General features: G+C 40.5%; 1 protein-coding gene across 4 annotated transcripts; it reads left to right on the top strand.

Annotated features, from left to right (window-relative positions):
- Positions 1–1,010: 1,010 nt before the first annotated feature.
- Positions 1,011–19,177, top strand: sptlc3 (serine palmitoyltransferase, long chain base subunit 3). Of its 4 annotated transcripts, XM_085922241.1 has the most exons (15): positions 1,011–1,149; positions 1,240–1,935; positions 2,958–3,160; positions 4,153–4,220; positions 4,338–4,529; positions 5,132–5,286; positions 6,340–6,488; positions 9,329–9,453; positions 10,458–10,551; positions 12,048–12,153; positions 12,603–12,822; positions 15,778–15,904; positions 17,555–17,690; positions 18,219–18,348; positions 18,417–19,177. In XM_085922241.1, the coding sequence occupies exons 3-15, from the start codon at positions 3,076–3,078 to the stop codon at positions 18,477–18,479; spliced, it is 1,650 nt and encodes a 549-aa protein (XP_085778367.1). In that variant the 5' UTR covers positions 1,011–1,149; positions 1,240–1,935; positions 2,958–3,075; the 3' UTR covers positions 18,480–19,177. The 4 variants fall into 4 exon arrangements, 3 of the variants coding, with proteins under 3 accessions (XP_085778367.1, XP_085778368.1, XP_085778369.1); XR_015067417.1 differs by lacking the exon at positions 18,417–19,177 and having other exon boundaries at positions 17,555–18,103; XM_085922242.1 differs by lacking the exon at positions 4,153–4,220.
- The last annotated feature ends 366 nt before the right edge of the window (positions 19,178–19,543 follow it).

Below are 19,543 nucleotides of genomic sequence, written 5' to 3'. Positions count from 1 at the left end.
GGTGGACTTCACCATTCATTTGTATTCAGGGCAATCTCTTTCGTGGTGACTTTTAATTAATTTCCCCATCTCATCTTAAAAAAGGGCATGCACATTTACTAGTCTTATGGTAACTACAGGAGGCAGGCAAACTGGTTCTTTGGGAAATAATACAATCAATCCTGTGTGAAAATTAAAACATCAATCAATAACAACCAGGATAGATTTCATGCTGGGGAAATTAAGTCCAATCTTCTACTGCACTGAGAAAATCAAGTGAGATGTTTTTTTAAATGGTACTTTCCATGCTGGGTATCGTTTTTGTTTTTTTTCTTCTTCTTGAAAGCCATTAGTTTACAGATGAATATACAGTCTGACTTGTGGTTAGGGGGTTGAGCACAACACAGTAACTAACTTACTAGAAACATATTAAGTTATAAATGTATTCATTTTATTGTATCTAATGCATGAGGGGAGATTCAGTTTCTCTTTTTAAATATATAAGCTAACGTAACGCACCAAGCAGAAATGGGTGCACGGAATAGGGGAGGAAAAAAATAAAATAAAATCGAAGTTAGAGTAAGAAAAAATTTTATCAGACGAGGAAACTGTCCATAAGCAATCTTTGTGGTTCTGTGCCTTGCTCGAGGAAACCTCGGCAATGTTCAGGAAGAGAACTGGCAGGTTTCCAACAATAAGACTTCATTTCAGTATTTTTGGTCCGTTAAAAGTCTTGACTATGGGCGGAATACTTTTCCTTTACTTAGATATGTTTTCACTGACACGGTCAAAGATATATTGCATATATTTATGCTTTCTTTTGTGGTGTGTTTTTACATTGGTGCGGAGATACAGTACATAGTATTACTACCATATGATACAAAGTATTAATTGAAGGTGAGGTGGGGTGGGGGGATGAAAGGAGATTTCTTGTTGTGCCTGTGACACTTTATGATTCCATTTTGTTCATAAAGAAATACATGACTTCACCTCTTTATAGTTGTCAAGATCCTTGCTTATTAACATTTCCTATCCATTCTTTTACTATCTGGATAACAAAGTCGGTGCCACAGCTTCACACGGTGCAAGTGGCAGAGAAATAAAGAATAAATTTCTTGCAATCCGGTAGAAGCACAAGCAAAACGTCTACATTCAAGACAGCAAGTGGAGGTAGGAGAATGGGAAGAATTAGATCCCTTAAATGTAGTGTGCCAAGACTGCGGTGGCCTCTTCTCATTTCATTTATTCTCTCTCTAACAGCTGGAATCCACCCAGCAGAAACGTTTCACAGCGCTGTATCTTCTTATTCTGTTTTTTCTCTTTAATCGCAAATTCCCCTGAACTACCAGCGGTCCTATACAGTCTTCATTCATGTGTCAAGCTGCGCCCCACCTCCCACGAGCTCCCTCCCTAACAAGGGAGCTAGTGCCCTGATCCGAATGACAGCAGATTTTATGCGTCATGCCACAGAGCATCCCTAACATCGGCCAGCGCAGTCTCAGAAGCAATTTGATTGGAATGAAGAAAACATTTCCAAGGAGACACAAAGTGGCAAATGTTGATTTGTGAAAGATAGTCTTGTAGCCCCAATAATAAACAATCCCCATTTCAAATATAGTAGACAGCAAAATTTCCCTTGCTGAAGGTTGTAGCTTAATGTAGTCAAGTGTGCACAGTACAAAGAAAGTGATAATACACGACATTGTAGCTCTTATGTTTAAGAGCGCTTACATTCGCCAAACATCTCTTTGAGTTCGATTAACCAAGCTGGACGTACTGTACATATACATAAAAATGTGTCAAGTAAAGAATTCAATTATAAATGACTGTGCATATCACACACGACTAAAACACAGACTTATTCCTCACAATCACTTTTTGTATGCTTCCAAATGGACCATTTGAAAGAAGCAGCTGCCCCAAAAGCCATGTTGCCAGTCCAGCCCTGGAAACAAGGTAAAGAGCCAACTTTTATTTTGACCTGACAGTAAAAAAAGTGCTTGTGAATTGTGTGTATCTGTGCATGCATTGGTGTCATTTTGATCATTCATTAACAAATGAGGTGTGCCATTGACTACAAATTATTAGATTACTGTTTATGTGCCTGACAAATCAATATCATTGAACTTGAATGAACGAACCACGGTAAAACTTTAAACATATGTTCTATGCGGTGCCACGAGTCTAAAAAGGGTATTTTGATTAATAATGCGTTTGTGCAGTATGAATTAGACAGAAAAATCCACTCGTTTTGATCCATCTCAGGGGAGCTGCCATTTAGCCCTGTTGCTCTGAATTGACTGAAATTGATTGAAATGTCGATTTCAGTTGACAGCAAGTATTCTCAAAAAGTCACTATATAAGGCAGGGGGGTCAAACTAACTTTTTTTTTAGGGCCGCATTGTAGTTATAGCTTCTTTCGGGGGGCCATTATGACTGTCAACCCAAATAAATGTATGAGCGCCTCATATTATATACAGTAAAATATACAAAACAAACTGACAAATAACTTGTTTTTCAAATCAGACGAGTAAAAACTGGTCAAATATTAAAAAAAAAGATATTAAAAGTGAAGACAATTTGCAATTTCTAGTAATGACACGAATTTGATGCACAATTTGTCTTCACGGGTCACATAAAATGATGTGGCGGGCCGTATCTGGCCCCGGGGCCTTGAGTTTGACACCTGTTATATAAGGCAAACGGCAGCAATTGCCTGGAAATCATAAATTATTAATTTTATTATTAATAAAGTCAGAAAAAGTAAAGTCTATCATGGTTGCTCTTTCCGAATGGAGTGAGTATGTACATTTTCATACTGTGCATGTGCAGACTTGATTAGTATGTACATTTTCATACTGTGCATGTGCAGACTTGATTCAGCAAGACAAAACAATTTGGTTGCATAGAAAAAGCAGCACGCAGTCCCTGCGTAACAAGATTACAAATTGTAACAACCGCATGCTTTTTCCTGACAGCAATAACAAACTAATGGGAGGCTGACCGTGACACGGCACAAAGAGGAAGTCAAGTTACCTAGATACCTGCACAAAGTTGACAGCCGGCACACTCGAGCGCGATGGTGCAGGGGGGAGTATGGTGCGACCGGCCCCTTATGGAGAGGTTGACCCACTCGGACCAAAACGGATTGAAACGCAAAGAGGTTTCACACACGACACAGGTATGAACTCTGCACGTAAATCTATTTTTTTAATCTGTGTTAAAAGTTTAGACGCTTAAGAACGCACGGTTAATTTTAGATAATTTTCACCTAACTTCTTCATGCAACTTCTTAAGAAAAAAAAAAAAAGAACAACTTGCGCGATCGTGTTAGGTATTTGCTCTGAAGTAAATTAGATTGTCCTAAAGTAAAAAAAAAACGCCCTTGTTACTTTGCCTGCAAACCAAAGCATGTTTTCTTTACCTCTGAGGTGTGGAAATGAGGAAGCACCTCTGCAACAAGGTTGCACCGATTGGCCGGATTCTCTTTGGGTTTTTATTTGGGGGGGGGGGGGGGGGGCGGTTCTGTCATTTTTACACGATTTATTTTTTGCAAGTTGGGTAGTGAGAAAATCAGTGACCAAATCCATTTTTATGAACCACACCCTAAAGTGTGTGATGTACTGTACAGTTACAATTATGATTCTGAATGCATCAATTAATCAGCACTTCATGAATGTTGAGCTTCCATATTCACTTGTCATCTAACAAAATATATATATTTTTATTGCACAATTTTTTTGGGATTATGCTTAAAATAATTGCTAAAAGTCGCAGCAACCAAAATGGGTCAGTTTAAAGGTGTCATGTGAGTGTCATTATCTAATGCTGTTCTTACACCTAATGATTTTCACAGTCTCAGCCTAAAAAGTGAGGAGGGAATCACTTCGGCCAAATTAATATACTACTTTCTAGAGATCCTGCCAATCATGAGCCCTAAATATTTTCATCCCATTTCTCCCCAAACAAATTCCCCTTGAAAGATGTCTAGATTTACATAGTCATTTTTGCAGAGTGTATAAAATGTAAATTCACGTAATGGATTATGATAATGGTATTGATGTTTTCTTGTCATTGCATTTAGCACTTCTTAGTCTGTGCTCACAATCACGTTTCACAAATTCCATTACTGCCCCTTGTTTAACTTATGTGGGCTTCTTGTTGTATAAAAAGGCCCGCTGCTGATTGCTTCCACCAGGCACCATGAACTAGAATCCTCTGAAAATGCGCCCATGCTCATGGTAATCCCGTTATACCTGCACTCACCCGGCGAAAAAAAAAAGAACAGTGTTCTATGGTATTTACCTCTCGTTTCTAGATCACAATATGCACATACTCATCTATGGTGTCTTGTATAGAATAATGCTCAGGATCCAGAAGTCACCTATGGCCAACACAAACAGGAAGTCTTTGAAAAGGCGCCTATGCACGTCGCTGTCATGACATACCTGGGCTTTGGCATCGTCACCCTCTTTGGCTACTTCAGAGACTTCCTCAGAGCTGTGGGCTTAGAGAAGCGCAATCTTGCACAGGAACGAGAGGAACAGAAGGTAACTTGCCGTCATTTCATCATATTGCCTGCATTCAACACATGATGTGGACCACACAGTTGATGCTACTACAGCCTGTGCGTGCCTTGAGTCTCAACACATTGTGTGTTGCCCCAATTAGCTTAAATGTTTACTCTTTAACGCTTTCTCCTTCGTGTATGTACAGTACATCTTGACACGAATGTTGCTAGGGGTGAGACGTACAGCACACCACTGGAAAAATCTGTTGGGAGACCTAATTAAATCTCAGAGGAGCAGAGATATCACTGCTTCTTTGCTTTAACATGTTAGACAAGACATTAAAATGCCATCCACACTGAGACTTGACATGAGAATTGAAGCTTAAAATTCCATATAAGTTATCTCGATGTGAACATACATCGACTGGTGTATGAAAGTGAAGGAGTAGAAACACACTTCCTAAAGCATGAACTTGGGCAAGACAGAGAAGTGAAAATACTCAGGACAACATTTTGAACATAACTGAAATCCAGTGTAGGTCTGGCAAAAAAAAAAGTTGGCAAAAGCTCAAAGTATGACACAATTTTCCAATAACTGAAATATATAACCTATAATATGAATATGACGCTCTCTACTTGCAGGATTTTGTACCACTTTATCAAGACTTTGAAAACTTCTATACTCGAAACCTGTATATGAGAGTACGAGACAATTGGAACCGGCCGCTATGCAGCCTGCCAGGACCCGTCTTTGACCTGATGGAGAGAGTTTCTGACGACTACAACTGGACATTTCGGTACTGACAGCTTTTGACAAACTTGCCCAATCTTTCAGCCTTAATTTCAGTAAAAGCCATTTGAAGGTTTTCCCACAGACCTCAGCAAGGACATAGAGCAATAAAAAAAGAAGTGAATGTGATTTACCAACTACAAAGGCACTTTACACTATGCACTAAAGATGCACATCTTAAGCGAAAGATATTTTGGACAAATTTATGGTTCCACCTTTGTGGGAAGCGAGCGTATATATTTTTGTGAGTGCAGTTGCAGTTTCTGTCACAATACTTGAGGTTTCCCAGAGCAAAAATGGTATGCCCTTCCTCAATTTTACTAACTTGGTGATACTTTTTGTGAATGAAACACAGCATTGTAATTATGTTCCTATCTGCTTCAGTTCGCAACTAGTTTATTTCATTACATATTGTACTTTTATTTATGAATGCATTATTATATGATTTGTTGTGAACGTGTTGTATGAATAGTTCCATACGGTACCTCACACTTGAGATGGTTCTGCTCATTCTAACGGCTCAAGAAAATTTTAAAATGAGCAGTAGCATGAGGAGAGGATATGATATTATCAGTCACAGAATTAGGGGTAATCGTGGATTAACAGGTTTCAATGAGAAGTTCAAAGGCTGATTCTGAAATGGGGCAGGGAGCCTTAATTAAAATATGAATATGTAAAGAAATTATCATTTTTGTTGGACTAAACTATTATGATTATAAATAAAGTTGAATACAAAGGTAGATTGTCCAATTAACCTGAATTAACTTTGTGTCCTTGAACTCGTGACTCACGTTGACATTTATTCACATTTGTGTTTGAAGTTAAAGTCTCAATCTCCAGTTTTAATACTAAATTGAGTTGGAAATTGTGTTCCTTCTTTAATGAACATTTGTTATTGCGCATCTCATGAATAAATCAGATCAGAAGTAATGAGTTTATATTGTAAACTTCTTTGTAATTGGACATTTATGTGCTTTTAATGCAGTGTAATGGAAGGGTTGTACGTGTTGGGGAAAAAACAAAAATACTAATGGATCCCCTAATGCTTAATTGCTTGCAGATTAACCGGCCGGACAATATACAACGTCATCAACATGGGCTCCTACAACTACCTCGGCTTTGCAGAGAACAATCCCGATTACCTTGAAACGGTGGCAGAGAAAGCACGCCAGTACGGGCTCGGCGTTTGTAGCACACGGCAGGAAATAGGTATGCATGTGGCCAGCGTCACTTTGGGGGGTGAGATGAATGAAAAATTATGAAAGTGAGCGCACCTCTTGTCTTCTTGAGCTAGTTTGAGCAAGGCCATTAATCCAGATGGCGGTGTCTCACATAGTTTCAGAAGACATCAGTGTGCATCTGCTTTACATCACTGACAGAGCACGAATATGCCCAGTCGCAAACGAGATATGAAACTCCATTTCCCTCATCACATATGCCATCATTTATTATCTTTCTGGTGATTTATACTGTCTGCAAGTTTAATTATCTTTCAGTAGCTGCAATGTTGTATGAATTATTCACCCTTTGTTAAATTATGTACCGCTCGGGCACAAGCTGAGATCATTATAAGTTCGTCCAATACGATGGGGAAATTACATCTTATAATGTTATGAAACACGATGGACATGAGGCGGGATGCAAAAAGAGCACATGTGAGAAGTGTTGGATCAAAGGGAGGCATATTGGGCTTCAGATGAATTCTGAAGAGCATGGGATTTTCTGAAAATCTTGTTTCTGATGACGTGACAGTGGCTTTGAGTTCTGGGTTATAGTCTTTTTGGATTTGAGTGTTACTGTGATGAAATCGGTGCCTGAATGACCATCATTTCAGCCTGCAGCTGAAATGTAAACATGGAACTAACTCGCCAAACAGGTTGCATTTCTGAAAAGTTTGAGAAAACTTCAATGTCACTCACCTTCTGTTAGCCGTTTACTTTATGATGGTGAAATGAAATCGCTGGATGTTCTATGAATAACAAAACATTTGCCTAAGAGTCTAATTGGCCTTTTTAACTTACTGTGACAATATAAGCAAAAAATACCAATGATGCTCGTTGAAAATTGTTCCTGTTTTGCCATGATTTTTTTTTCCCGTGTGAAATATGCCTTGGCTCAATAGAAGGTCGAGACAATCAAATGCTACTAGGCGAACGATAACAACAACAACAAGGAATCATAGTGGTTATGATTTATGATCTGTTTTAAAATCCTCAAATATGTTTTCCATAACTTTCAATTATTTATGCTCTCAAGACTGAAAGTGAAAGAAATAACAAATATTTCTTACATGAGACCTTAGTAAGCATCCATTTCTAAATACTGTCGTGTATCAGTAGGATGACAGTTTCTAGGCATGTCATATCTTTCAACGGAATCTCGCCAACATTTTTGGGAATCCTGTCATAACTTAAAGTATGTGGTAGATAGTCACAAGGTAAGGGCAAGGTATGTCTCAAACGATTGTTCCTGCGTCTTATTTTTGTTTTAAATTGTGACTATTGTTGTCCCAAAATGTGCTGGACAGGATCACAAAATCAAACTAGTCATCATCAAGTAAGGAAAATACAGAATGATACTAAAGTGACAAGGTCCCTCCTAACTTGATGAAAAGATAAGAAAACCGGTCAGGGAAGCTGCCAAGAGGCTCCTAGCGACACCTGAGACTACAGGAATTTCTGGCAAACACTGGCTGTTAAGTAACAACCATCTTTTGACTTCCTTATATGCTTTTTAATTTGAAGCTACACGACAGGAAGCATATAAAGATGAATACATAACAAACAAGGTTTACGACTAGCATTGCAAAACACTGGCTCCTGGTGATCCCCCCCACCCTCTCTTCCCTAAGTAACAGGGGTCATCACATGACCCATTTTGAAGACCTGAGCAACATCAAGTTAGCTGTGACAGCAGAAGGTGTGTCAGAGAAGGCTCGGAAAGTGCGTTAGGGGGTTGCATCTAAGGAAATAACTTCATAGTTAGGACCCCAAGTGTAGTCCTGGAATTTTCAGACATACAGTCCGTATTTTGCAACTTAGCAAGCCTAATGTTTGAAAAAGACAAACATGTTAAACATTTATGGAGTTGATGAATAACTCATGGTTTGACTTATCCCACAATCATCACTTAGGTATTGATAGATGAAAGGCTGACTATAAAGAAGTCTGTCAGTATAGCCAAAGAGCACATTTTATCAATGTGACCAAAACATGCTACTATAATAACGGCAGTTCTTTTATGGCCTACTGTGAATCAGGATTTTAGACGCAAATCATTAACTATTCTTTGGGACTCCTCATCCGCCCGTGACAACCTCATTCACATGCTTGAATGAAAGAAGGAAGTAAACAACCAGCAAAGACTGATATTTTTCTTCACTTCACTGTTCTGGATGTGACCTGTTGTAACCGCATAAAATAGTCTCTATTTACTACACAAACACATCTAATGAGATCTAATTCGGCGGCTTCAGCCACTCTGCTTTTACCGAGATATTAAGGCTCAGTTTTGATCATGAAGAGCATTATCAAGATTGTGAAGACAACGTGCGGCATTGATGAAAAATGGTGCACTCGGGCTTTCAGCCCTGTTGATGAAACTCATAAATCAATGTGACTGGGCACAATGCTCTATGGATTTGAACGTAATGAAAATCACCGTAAGGACACAGCTGCGTTGTCATGTTAGGTTTTTTAAGTCCATACTTTATATTGGCTTTAAAAATGTGCTGCTACACCATTTTGTAATATTGCTTATGTGAAGAAAAGTTTTTGCAACGCTCGTAAAGTGCAGTTTAAGTTCAGCTTTAATTAAACCAACTCTTATCCATCTTTTTTTTTTTTTTTTTTTTTTTTTTTTTAATAAAATTGATGTTTGCAAAAGGTCCATCCTTATGAGATCTTTTCCCACTTGCTTATCAGAATCGCTCTCCAGGTTATCAATTGCTAAGGCTGAACAGGATGAGCAGTATAGAAAATAAAAAGATGAGTTGATTGCAGTAAGAATGATGTTATGTTTGATTAATCCGTACAATTTCTGTCCTTTAGGTACCCTGGATATTCACATAGAACTTGAAAATCAAGTGGCCCGTTTCCTTGGAGTGGAGTCCTCCATGGTGTTTGGGATGGGCTTTGCCACAAACTCCATGAACATTCCTGCACTTGTTGGCAAGGTATAAATGCCACACGATAAAAGAAAATCCAAGAGAGATACTGAATACTGCAACAAATAAAGCGATTTGTGTTCTTAGCCGGTGCGCTCTTGCATATGGCCTAAATTAATAAATAACAGCCAACTTAACTCAGCTCGGAACAAATCCCGACTCACCCCATTAATTAAAATTGTCATAATTAAACAGAACAGTCGCCGGCAGGTTGAGGCTCGGGGTATACATAGTTGTCTTGAGATACACTGACAAGGAGGGGCACGTTTTTGTTAAGAGCACCTCTCAAGGGTATTATTAGCCATGCAACTTGCCTGTCGGCGCACCAGTCAAGCTCATACACAGACAGTCACGGGTTACCAGGGGCAACGCGCGCCACGGATATCTGATTGGACTGGACAGGACGAAGGGGACTGTTGAACTGATGAAAGTGTGGCAGCATTTATGCAGCTCAAGAGGTTGCAACCCCCTACTGTAACCCTGCGGGGGCAGGGAGGGTCAACCACGTTGCCAACTCTGACCTACGATGTGATGCCAAGACAGGGCAGGCCTTGCGTTAGAGTGACAGCAGCTGTTGGTCCAGGGACCGGGCCAGTTGGATCTGAGGCCCAAGGGAGGGTTTCTGTCAGTGAGATGGTGTCAGTACACCCTCAATAGGAATGCAATTTGAATATACAGTATGATGTCAAATGCTTATTAGTGTGTCAGTGTTGTGTATGAGAAAATAACAGAGAAGGCTTCACGGTATGTTCTGTCAATTTGCACACTATCACAGATTGTCCGTCGTGTCTTTACTGAATGATAAACATGCCTTTTCTCAAGGTGCCGTTTTCTACGGTTCATTTAACAGAACCTGTTTTATCAACGGGGTGCCAAATGTATAATTCAGTTTGATTTGGAAAAAAAATTGATAACCCCTGAGTTCATAGAAAGAGCTGACTGCGCAATTTGGATTTTGTGATTTACTCTTCTTCGTCATAAATAATTGAGTTTCAAACTGTTCTTTTTCCAAGGGCTGTTTGATCCTGAGTGATGAGCTCAACCACACTTCTCTCATCTTAGGGGCTCGATTGTCAGGAGCAACCATCAAGGTGTTCAAACACAATAGTGAGTAACAGCTCCCATGGTTGTTTGAGAAAATGCATGCGTGAATGATTGCCATGAACATAGTTTGATTGGATTCCATTTTCAAGCATTACGTTTAACAACAAAACCTTTTGTAACAAAGTCAATTCATTTTGATTATGCAAGGTTTGTAATAGCATGTCATTTATCAGTGCTCTCAACTGCAGGAAAGACTTGAATGATAAATTGATAGTAAAAAAAAGTGCTTAAAAAATGAGTTTCCTTGATCCGAGAAAGGTGCCTGTACGTATACAATATCTACTCTATTTATTAACATCTATCAATTCCAAACTATAAGTATTTGCCTCAGGAAAGACCTACTTAACATTCCATGTTTGGATCAGCAATTTACAGCCACGTGTTTACCCATCAGCAGAAAAGCTGAATGCCTATTTAAATGAAAACGTCAATCTTGCTGCAATTCACCCTGCTATTAGATTGTCAAAGCACGTGGAGTTTTTTTTTTTTCTTTTCTTTTCTTTTTTTTCAATAAAGATGTATTAAACATGAAAGATACATCATTCGCCGTGCTCAGATAAGGAACACCGGCCGCGCTTTCAGTAGGCAGGACAAACGAGACGGTCCACTAGTACTAAATGGATACTGACAGGTACAAGCCAAGTCAGTTATAGGTATTTCCAAGCAGCTCTCACAAGGCAAAAAGAGCCCGGAGGCACCTGAACAAATGACCTCTCGCTGCCTTTGAACCTCCTGGACTCAACTGTTGGAGCACTAAAGCAAGGCCCATATTTACAAAGAGGGCTAACAACAGCCCACTGTGCCACACCCGAGATTAATCATTCACATTCAGCAATAATACTTGGGTTGTATTGTAAGCACAAGCGCCCTATACAAAAAGTTGACAAACTAGTCTGTGCAGTGTCATCATATGTCTAAAGTTCAGTAGCATTTCAGCACAGCGAGTCCAAGAGAAACGATGGGACAATGAATGCACATGCCTGGAAGAATGAATGTCTGTTCAGTGTGACACATGAGGCTGTGGTTTATCTCAAATCAATACTAATTTACTTTTTTTTTTTCTTTTCCATGACAAGTCGAACTGATACCCAAGTGTGGTGACATTGATCAAATTAATAGTATTAATCTTTTCTTCCAGGAAGCAAAAATATCTGAAAAGCATCCATTTCCTCGAAAGTAGTGCTGCTAATGGTCTGTGATGGATTGTTAGGTGTGATGAGCCGGCATTAAAGTCAATACAGTTGTTAAATACTGCCATCTGCTGGGTTTTTAAAATAAGTAACATTCCAAGGGTCACCATCATGATAGGATGGGTTTGATTTTTACAATATCAAACCCATATAGATATTTTCTTATGTAATGTATTATTCAATCCATGTAATGTTCAAGTTCTAAAAATTGATTACTCATGTATAATCTGATGAGGGTATGAACAATGTTGGTCAGAATCAGTTAACTTTCTGTATTGTAAAATCTGTTCTGTGCGTTTTATGTGGAAGACATGGTCCATTTAGAGAAGCAGTTAAGAGACTCAATCTGCTCAGGGCAACCTCGAACCCACAGGCCCTGGAGGAAAATCCTGATTATGGTGGAAGGCATCTATAGGTCAGTTCCTATTACGCCATGCAGCTTCACACTGTACAATTGTCTCTCAGACAGCAATTGGTATAGCTTACTAAGTAAAGGGTTCCAGGTGGTCTTAACTGTGTGTCAATTTCAGTAGCGAGTTGAAAAGAACAGTGTGTCTCAGGCACTCCATCTGCTCATTAGCTCCAAATCAAGGCTAAATAGAGCTGCAAAGGTTGATTAGGCCAAACTCTGAGCTCCTTTGATTCATGGCTCTTTTTTCCTTTGCCTTTTGCATGAGCTGCTTAACCCCTTTGAATTGTAATACTTACTGCCCGCACGCACATAAACAGGTTTTGTAATTTATTCAGGTGTCGGTTTCGTGCGTGTTCACTTGATGTTGCAGCATTGGATGTTACAAAAGTAGGTATAAACTATCATTGCATTAAACCTTTTTTCGCCATTATCCCCCCATCCTTTGACATTAGCATGGAGGGCTCAGTGGTACGACTGCCTGAACTGATTGCACTGAAGAAGAAATATAAGGCATGTCTGTACCTGGATGAAGCCCACAGCATCGGTGCAGTGGGGCCAGGAGGAAGGGGCGTGACGGAACTGTTTGGGGTGAACCCAGCAGATGTGGACGTGATGATGGGCACCTTCACCAAGAGCTTTGGGGCTGCTGGAGGCTATATTGCAGGAAAAAAGGTGAGTGTACATTTTCTGCACATTCATTCACGTTTATGGTTTCTTTGCAAGTTGCAGGAAGAAAACAGACACGTTCAATATTAACAATATCAAAAAATAGACTGCCATACATGAATAACTCTAGTTCTCAACATCCTTTTCAATAGTCATGTTTATGGCGGTCGTTGAAAAGAAATGACATTGGCTATAAGCAGCTTGAATAAGTTAAGTCTTCAAGGTGGCTGTGACTCACTTTTTCTTGAGATTGTTCGTTACATACTGTAACATCATACATACAAGTCTTACAAGCCCCACTTAAGGAACAAAATTCTAAAGGTTCGACTTGAATTGGAATTAGTTGTTTGAGGGATGTTTGTCTGCTTCCTGACTAGTTTCAAGCAAGAAACTGTCTCAGCTGTACAACCAAAATATACAGCAGAGTGTAATATTAAGGTTTATAATTCATGTAATCAATTTGGAAAAGAAACATGGGTGATAATATTTGTAATAAAACGTGGAAAATAATGTATATTATTACAATGATAATGGATAGCTCTATGACACAACAACCATCATACTAGTAGAAAACTTTAAATTTACCTTGAGACCTACCTTCAATCTATCATCATGGAGGTGTGGAAATGGGAATGGTCACTTTAGATTAATCCATTTGTAGAATATAGCCAAGATTGAGCCATATTATTTTGCACTAGAGGCCAAACTAAAAGAACATCTAACAACCATAATGGGAGCCCTGAGAAGGTGATTAAATAAAAAATCTGAAAACTGTCGAGTACTCAAACAGACACAGGGGAACTGAAAGCACATGCACAAAAATGACTGAATAAGATTCAGGTGAGTTCAAGGAAGGAGCTGATAGGGCCAGCACATGAAGGAAATGACAATACGGACAAAATCAGCAGACGACAAAATAAAAGTTTGATCTTTGTTGAAATTCCCTATCAGGAGGCAGAATTTCGATATTGACATTCACAATTTGTATTAAATATTGATTTCTGAGTTTGTGATTTCTAAATATTGAGTTCTTTTGACAGTCTGTTTTTGATTAACTATACACAACTTGGCACAACTCACTCAAGGCTCACATACGTTCAACAAATGTTGCTCAGGTTTTTGTAATTTCGATTTACTCCATTAAGAAGTACACTTAAGTACATAACCACACAGGTTTTGTGGCACTTGATTAGAATGCCGGAGAGGAAGTCAACATGTTGTTTGAATTAGGCATTGGAAACGGAACCCTTCCTGTCCTTTCCTTATGTTGGCTCAGCCATAATAAGAAGGTACAGCTGGCAGATGGCCAGCCCCTTCTTGTGGCGGCCTCGGAACCGTGCTCCAGATTTAACAACGCACTTTTAACAGGCATGATCATGTTTGAAGTACCAACACTGTGCTTGGCTTGGCAGCTGGCTGCAGTAAAGTCCAGGATGAATCAAGTTAGATAGAACTTCTCGATATGTAGGTATTTGTTTGTTGGTGAGTTTCTGGGTTGACCAAAAAAAAACATCATATGGCTTCCGGGAAAGAGGCGTATTGTAGCATTTGATGAGGGTAGAAAATGTGGAAATGCCAATGGCTAGGCTGCTTTTAAGTTATTTTGTTTTTGCACCGCTCCTCTTTTTGTGGATGCACACTGCAACATTAGTAATTGTGTTTGTGTCTGCGGCTGAAGGAGACTCTCTTAAGCTGTCACTCCACACCCCAGACGTGGGATGGATGTTCTCTCTCTGACATGTTGGCCTTATTGGTGATCTTGGTCACACCAAAATCCTGTGGTAAAAATCCCAGTCTTAAAACAAAAACAGATGTAACGTCGGTCAGGGATTTGTATCCTGCGTTTGAGCATTTCCCCTCAAATCCCTTCCCCTCACATGTGCGCAAAGAAGCCGCAGCCGCCGCCCAGCGAGGACAGATGGCGAGAGTAGGAGCGGTGGCCAGGCATCATCACCAGAAATGTGTCATCACCCGGCACCCGTTGGCCGCTGCACATTCCACCATAGCTTTTAGTCTGCTCCAACCTGGGAGCGCTTTCCACTCTCTGAGGACACACCATCGGATAGATTTGCAGCAATCCTGCTTCTCACATCTTTCAAACCAGCGGCACAAGTCATTTCCCGCTGACTTGTGAGAATAATGAGTATGATGGGGCCCATTCCATTTCGGTGTTCCGCTCTGGCTCTCGGAGAGTATAGAGTGGAAGGTGTTCCAGAGCTCACTGATGTAGGTCATTAGGGTGACAGAGAGCCACTCTGCAGATTGATTTTCAGGTGTAGAGTGAACTTGGGCTTCCTCTAGTGGATTTTGCTCAGAAGTGCATTTCTTCTATTATCTTAGCCAGACAAATGTAGGGTATAGTGCATATTTTAAATATAGTGAGCCCCATATTGTGTAATATTCGTTGTTAGTAACTTACTAAGTTGTTCTTGTGATGCATATTTTAAATATAGTGAACCCCATATCTTCTAATATTCGTTGTTAGTAACTTACCAAGTTGTTTTTGTGATGATCTATTCGTGGCACACATCTTGTGGCAAGGAACTGAAATGAGATGATGAGATTCATTTTGACAAAAGTAGTGCTTTGCCACCATCATGAATTTAAACAACAGTGTATAGATGTATTTTAGGCCATTTTTTGGCATCTTGATACTAAGGAACTTAAAAGTGAGTTGAGTAGCTTCCATTAGATAAAAGTGTTTTGTCTCCATCTTGTGGCACCTATAAGCAAAAATAAACCTTTTATAAGTGGATTATAACTGCTGTCAAGGAACTTGTTAAAGTGAGTTAAGGAACTTATTTTAGACTAAAGTAGTGCTTTGCAGCCATGTTGAGGCACCTATAGATTTTAGGTGGGTGTTAATTACTTGTAGAATTTTACGATCTGCGTCAAGTTTCAGACCCTAGACTGCACATTATTTCTTTCAGTGATGGACATGTCGCCGGACTTTTATTGCAGGAGCTGGTTGACTACCTTCGTAGCCGGTCCCACAGTGCCATGTACACCTCAGGCATGTCTCCTCCTATCGCTGAGCAGGTCATACGGGCCATAAAGTGCATCACCGGACAAGATGGCAGCACAGAGGGTAAGTACCGACCCACTACTCGATCGCTTGGATTTGACAAATACTATCCGCCCATCTCTATGTAAATCTTTACACCTGCACATAATTTTTATGGAAACAAAAGCAATCTAAATCCGGAGGATTGTACCAATGTTAGCATTAGGAGTAAGTCCAGACCCGCAGGGGAAGACAAACAGCTGCTCGATCCGAAAATATGGGAGCAATTACAGGGGTCTGCAGTGGTAGAAAGGAGGGAAGGGTGGAGGGCGTGCAGTACCCCAGCACACGTGACCCTCACATAGAGGAAATCATTTTCATATGTGTTTTAAGGAACCGTAGACCTCTGAATAGTTTCTGCTTTAATGGCATCAGACAAGAGGGCAGGGAAGTAGTCATTAGTTGCAGTACCACCAAAAAAACAGAGCCCCTTCCACACTGTGTTGTCAAGACCAGTAGAAGAACTAGCCTAGCACAGTCCAATTTGCACCCCTGAATATCAACGCCAAGTGAAAAGGTCACCAGTATCCTTCAGGTCATTGAAAGTGTATCTAAAGTTCTGCAGCGCTTTAATCAATATGATGAAATGGACTCTGGAATATGCAATCATGTTGAAGATGTCTGGCTGTCAACCAAACAGGCCTTGCATCTAACGTAGCCAAAAGAAATAATCGCAGAAACTTGTCTTCAAGCAAACACTCGTTCACAAACAATGACGCCACTAATAAAGTCTTCATTTGTCTTTGCACGTACACCAGATTAGTTTCATCGTTCTTTTCTCTCTCCCTCTGTTGCCCTCCTTTTTTTCTCTTGAACGTAGAATTTCACACTTGAAAGCAAACTGGTCGCAAGAGCTCAAACACTGAGAAACTCAGACAAAGAGAATGTCCATGCAGTCTGACCCCGCTCCTGACAATAACTGTGTCTGGCATCGGGTGTTTGACCCCCTTGCCCTCCATTTTCCACCCTTCTTTCTCCCTTGCGCAAAAGAGGAACAATCTACAAAATGCGGCCTGTGCTTCTGGGCTGATGCCGGCATGTTTTGTGTTTTCCCCCATTTAAGATAAGGAAAGTTCCAAATGCTTTCTTCCATCCCTTCCAATCGCTCCCAGGTAATCAGAGGTAAACAAAACCATGCTCAAAGACACAGCTGGGCCAGCCACGTCGCAAGCTAGCTTGTTACGGAACACGGGTGGTGGAAGGGAGGGAGCGGCACCGCGGGCATGTTTGATTTGCCCGTGATACCTGAACTACACTTTGGCATCAAACGTGTGCGTTTGTGCATTTTGTATAAAATGCGTCGCAATCTGCAAGGACTCAATCTGGCAACGTGCGTGCAGGCACAGCATGCCCGTCCGTGGCCAAAACTGAACCATCTGCTGCTGCAGCTGAGTTGTAATCAGCAACTTCATAGGAGGAGGCTGCACGGGCCCAGATGGAGGTGCAGGCCTCACATCGTAAGATAGGAACTCATTAGTTACTTCTGACAGATGACTATTTCCGTGCTAGTGGAAGGCATGAGGAACACGTATTCAAACTGAAATAACCAAAGTTCAGACCTTCGCCAAGGCTGAATAATCCTAAACGTGAACCATCAGACTCCTTCCATACACTCATTTTCTGTAATGCACATTCTAAGTAGGGTGAGCTGATTCTTCCATGGTTCATACGCAGGTATCAGACGCATCCGGCAATTGGCTCAGAACACCAGATACTTCCGAGCCAAGGTGAAGAAATTGGGCTTCATCATCTACGGCAACGATGACTCCCCTGTGGTTCCCGTCCTGCTCTACATGCCAGGCAAAGTGGTGTAAGGATGCTCCAGTTGTATACGTAGGCCTCCGGTCTGTCCGCGCTACGCTTCTTGTCAGATGAACTGTGCGCGGTCCCATTTTGAAGCATTAAACGCAGTGTTGTTTGTTGTCACAAGTAATTTTCAGCCACATCAGCTCGTTTCATGTTGAAACGATTTGAACGGCTGCCACGGCCCACATTTAAAAGTTTCCATGAATCACTCGAGTGGACTGTTTGAGTTGACTCGTATCTGTGAGTACTGAAGAGAAAACATCAGGTAGCTATTATGCAGAGCCCACTCAGGTATAATATGTCTTCCAGTGCACGTTGAAATGCGTGAACATTACAATCCTTGAGATGGAGTTACTGCGTTGACACACGACAAGACAGGACGGGTTTCTTTTGAGAGACCAAGACCCAAATTAAAATGTAACTCGGAAGGCACTTGATAGCACGCAGCAGATTCGAAACCGAGTCAAAATTGTGAATTTTCCTTGACTGGCACGTAATCAATTGATCTTTTTATTTCTCTATCACTAACCAGAGCTTTTGCTCGAGAAATGCTTGCGAGGAAAATTGCCGTGGTCGTGGTTGGCTTCCCCGCTACGCCGCTAACCGAAGCCCGCGCTCGCTTCTGTATGTCTGCAGCACATACCAGAGACATGCTGGATGAGGTACGTACGTCGGAACAGTCTCGTTTAATCACAAGTCACAGCTATGAAGCCTTTGCTTTGTCCCTCAGGTGCTGCACCACATGGACGAGGTGGGAGACGCTCTGGGTTTGAAGTTCTCACGACGGAAATAATCCTCCTGTTCTGACCTCCTAATTGAAGATGACTTTGAGCCGGATGACTAAGGGGACTCTTGACCTCTTCACTTCACTGTGTCAAAACCTCACAAATCCACACAGACCACAGAAGCTTAGTCAGCACACTGAGTATCATTTGATCAATAGAAGGTGATTGTGTACACGGAAATTTGTAAATAAGGTCGTAATTTAATAATGTTTAGTATAGATTGATGACAGTGTCACAAATGTATTAAATGCTGACTTATCTAATATGGTCTCTCATCCTGTAAGGGAAAGTGAAAATACGAGCCAGAGATAAGTGGCAAAGGTATTTGGCCATCAGAATTAATGTGACTACAAGACGTGAACATGTATCATATTGAGGTACCTCACTTGGGACATGGCTAACATGCGAGGAGTGCAGACAGCTGTGTAGACTTAATACGAGTATGTGTTGCGTGAGACGTGAAAAAGGGTCCAGACTTGGAGGGTACCACCCACGTTCAGCTGCAAGACAGCCAAATATTGCCAAGCTGCTTCATTTTGTAAGTGTAAAATGTGTTTTGTTTTTTTATTCTTTGTAACAACTTTTAATATCAGCCAATCTGTGTAAAACATTGTCAGCTCAAGTTTAAGAAGGGTATTTTTTTTTTTATGTTCTAGATCAAGGTATGGATTGAAAATGTCATTCTATTTTGTATTAAACCACATTTTCCTTCCAAAGTAGTGTCATTGAGTTTTTGGGTTATTTTTACACGTAAATTACAATCAAACTACAAAGATAAGATTATACAGGTCTGAAAATGATCCTTTATATGACGTACCTACATAAACTCTCATTCAGCGTAAATGATAGCCTCTGTGTTGGCAATAGATAATTTGGCATTGTTTTTAATCCTTCCAAACCCTGAGGAGGATGCAGAGTGTTGGGGCTTGTTTTGTTGGAAAATGTCTCATATTTTTCACAGCTTTATTGTTGATGTGTTAAAGAGCAGCTTGTTTCCTTTGACGCACACAAACTACAACAGTTGCGAAGGTAAGCACGCGGGGTATGCAGCACCTGAGCCAACAGAAACCTA

This window comes from Syngnathus leptorhynchus, chromosome 10 (assembly GCF_054491065.1).
Source record: "Syngnathus leptorhynchus isolate UIUO chromosome 10, UIUO_Slep, whole genome shotgun sequence".
Classification (NCBI taxonomy): domain Eukaryota; kingdom Metazoa; phylum Chordata; class Actinopteri; order Syngnathiformes; family Syngnathidae; genus Syngnathus; species Syngnathus leptorhynchus.
Note: the sequence above shows the minus strand (reverse complement) of the source record. Positions and strands in the feature narration are given on the sequence as shown.